The 3,174-nt window shown below is 40.6% G+C and overlaps 1 protein-coding gene across 2 annotated transcripts; it reads right to left on the bottom strand.

The window, feature by feature from the left end:
- Positions 1–1,109: 1,109 nt before the first annotated feature.
- LOC120653437 (putative germin-like protein 2-2) lies at positions 1,110–2,077 on the bottom strand. Of its 2 annotated transcripts, XM_039931193.1 has the most exons (3): positions 1,963–2,077; positions 1,620–1,858; positions 1,110–1,517 (listed from the first exon to the last, which is right to left on the bottom strand). In XM_039931193.1, the coding sequence occupies exons 1-3, from the start codon at positions 2,075–2,077 to the stop codon at positions 1,323–1,325; spliced, it is 549 nt and encodes a 182-aa protein (XP_039787127.1). In that variant the 3' UTR covers positions 1,110–1,322. The 2 variants fall into 2 exon arrangements, with proteins under 2 accessions (XP_039787127.1, XP_039787123.1); XM_039931189.1 differs by having other exon boundaries at positions 1,110–1,858.
- Positions 2,078–3,174: the final 1,097 nt, after the last annotated feature.

The raw sequence follows: 3,174 nt of genomic DNA, 5'->3' as shown, positions 1-3,174 counted from the left end.
TACAAGAAACGACGCATGTGGCCTTCTGGCCTAGCTGAGCTACGGGTCTTGAATTGACGCAGCATGCATCTCGAATGTGGAATCTTGTAAAGTTTTAGAATTTTGAAGGGAACTAAATAAAGCACCCTTGCATATGTAATTGATAATATTTCCATACAAAATTTGAATTCAAATATATAATTGATAATGCATATAACTATAATAAATAGATACTATTCACTTATCAAATAAATTGATAAAACATATAAATACAATAATTTGATAGTATTCACATATCAAATAAATGGATAACGCATATAACTACAATAAAATGCTACAACTAAAAATAATTATCACATATATAAACTAAATTAAATGATAACTGCTTCTAAAAACCAATTGCTAAGTTATGGAGAAAAATAACTAACCTTTTTTGAAGAAAAAAACAAAAATTCGCCTCCCCTCCCCTCACTCAGCTGCCATGAACAGTGAGTTAACGGCAGCTTGGAGGGGGGAGGGGTTGGGGTATTTATAGGCATGGCTCAAAGGCACCGGTTGGTGCTCAACAACCGGTGCCAAACAATAGGCATAGGCACCGGTTGATGTTACCAACCGGCGCCTTTGTTGTGGGCACGTGGCGGCACCGGGTCATGGCAAAACCCGGTGCCATTGTCCGCCCTTTAGGCACCGGTTGGTTCCACCAACTGGTACATATTCCTCCTTGTTCTTTTGGTACTGGTTGGTGGCACTAACCGGTGCCTATACTGGGGTTTTGGTACCGGGTAATGCTTTAACCCGGTACGAAACCCCTTACCTTTGATCGCCGCTGGCCAAAGGTACCAGCTGCTTTTGCAACCGGTACTGATGCAGCTGATATCTTTGGCCAGGACCATTGGCCCGTTTTCTAGTAGTGATAATTCGAGAAAACGCCATGGAGGAGGGGCGATCGGGAGGGGAGAAGCGGTGCGTATTTTTATACACAAGGGATGTCAATTTGCCAATTGTTAGGAGATGGAATATTAGAATGGGAAATTGTTGGAGAGTGTTTTTTCTCTTTTTTCAAAAAAAAAACAAGGATGGGGAAGAGTGATTGGAAACTGTTGGAGATTAAAGAGCATTCTCATAATTCAAATATCATGATATGCCAAGACTGACATTGTGACACAGAAGAAACTTACATTCGTTTTGCAAATAGGCTTTGCGATTCCATGACATAATTATTGAAGGTAGGAATGAAATGGACTTACAACAATTGAAGAATACAATACAAATGGATTGGAGAAATAGGGAAATTTGGAGTTACTTTTGTAAAGGAACAAACATGCATGTAACCAGTCGCTTAATTAGAATTGAGATTGGATACAGTTAACCGTCTTTTTATCGACCTGGAAGGCCTTGGCAAGGATACCATCTGTTATGGATGGTTCCGATCCAAATACTGTGTTGGCAATAGTGATTACCCCAGGGTTTTGGCTGCTCAAGGCTGCAAGAGCTACGGCATTTTCTGTCCCATAGTTGAACTGAAAATGGACAAGACCCTTTGGGAACACAAAAACATCACCCTTGTTGAGAACCTTGGAGATCAATGTGTTGTTTGGATTCGATGTAACAAAGCCAACATATAGTGAGCCCTCAAGAACAGCTAGTATTTCAGTGGCACGAGGGTGAGTGTGAGGTGGGTTTTGGCCTTTCGGGGCATAGTCTATGCGGACCATAGAGATTCCCATCGTGTTCAAGCCAGGAATCTGCGCAACATTGGCCGCTGTCACGACCGATCCCTGCTTGTTATTGGTATTGGCAGCCACATGAAGGCCAGAGAAGAAGAAGTCTTCGGCAACAACATCTTTTGCATCTTTGCAGGTAAAACCATTAACATTCACTGCATGTTTTATATACGTGTAGGATATAGTCATAACTTTGATATAGTGCTTGATAAATAAACGAAATTTGTGAAAACAAGACACAAAACAACTTTAGTATTACCTTGAGACATCTTGTCTGCAACACAGAAGTCTTGGAGAAGGCTCGGATCTGAAGCGACCGCACAACAGCATGTCATAGCCAACAGAGCAAGGAGGAACAGTAATCGACTGGCCATCAAAGTCTCAGATTCTGCCTGACTAAAACTATATTGAGCGTGAACAACTGAGATTGAATGGATGTCGTCCTTGCGTATTGTACTATTTGCTTTCTGTGTGGCTATGAATCAAGGAGGAAGTCGGTATTTATAGGAGTGTCTAAGCGCTGTCATTGGATCTGTGGAATTGATTTATGCACGGTTGTGTGATGAATAGGAAGCTAGGAACAAGTCTTGAATTTACTTGGCGTCATTGCGTGTGTTGGATTTAGATGCATTGGCAGACAGCTGCTTCCATAATTTCATATATACGACGGCAAGAACCAGTCCGTTATACATCTTGTGCATGAACGAACTAGTCACATGCAGACATGTAGTAGCGACAAATAAAAACATCATGATCCCTCTCCAGATGGGAATCACTAACAGATAATGGTGTAATAGAATAAACGAAGATGCATGAGTTAATAATAACAGATGACAGGCCGATACCACACTTAGTTCTCTCATTTGTCCTGAGGCATATGTCTGCGTGGTAAACTCCTTCCTAAGTACTACTATATATAAGATATATAATAATAATGTTGCTCGGGAATCTAGCTTAAGAATGTTTCCCTTCGTTCATTGCTTGTCAGCTAATAATGGTTGGCTAATGCAAAAGTTACTGTGAGTTTATGCAGCCATCATCAAAAGACAATATACTACTACCGGTTCATTATGTAAACTGACATCAATGTTGACTGTCAAACCATTCTGTTATATTAATTCATTCAGTGCTCAGCAGGCTACTTCATTGTCAATCGTGGAAGAAATAGCTTAGGTTTAATAACCAGCCATCGGCCTTCATATTTTCAAGTGCCAAAAACTAACCAAGGCTGCTAGAAAATTTGATCATAACTACACCTTGATTTCCGCTGTAGATTCTTTTAAGATCAAGTTGATGTTCATGAAATACAACCTTGATAACTCCTGTTCTTCAATATTTAGACCATGTATGGGCAAAAACATGCATGAATTCCCCGAACAAGCATGGCGAGACGCTCTCTGGTTGAAATTCTAAAACGTGGAGAGAAGCAAGGCGTGGGGTGTTTTGATCACCGGCTAGTAAATTTGTCACG

The sequence above is a fragment of the Panicum virgatum genome, chromosome 1K, assembly GCF_016808335.1.
Source record: "Panicum virgatum strain AP13 chromosome 1K, P.virgatum_v5, whole genome shotgun sequence".
NCBI lineage: Eukaryota > Viridiplantae > Streptophyta > Magnoliopsida > Poales > Poaceae > Panicum > Panicum virgatum.
This window is presented reverse-complemented; position numbering and strand designations above follow the sequence as displayed.

Excerpts from the sequence above, each read along its gene's own strand:
- LOC120653437 (XM_039931189.1), bottom strand. The coding sequence starts at position 2,077 with ATGGCCAGTCGATTACTGTTCCTCCTTGCTCTGTTGGCTATGACATGC. Across the intron at positions 1,859-1,962 it reads TGCAGACAAGATGTCTCAAG|TGAATGTTAATGGTTTTACC; the intron begins GTAATACTAAAG and ends TAAAACATGCAG.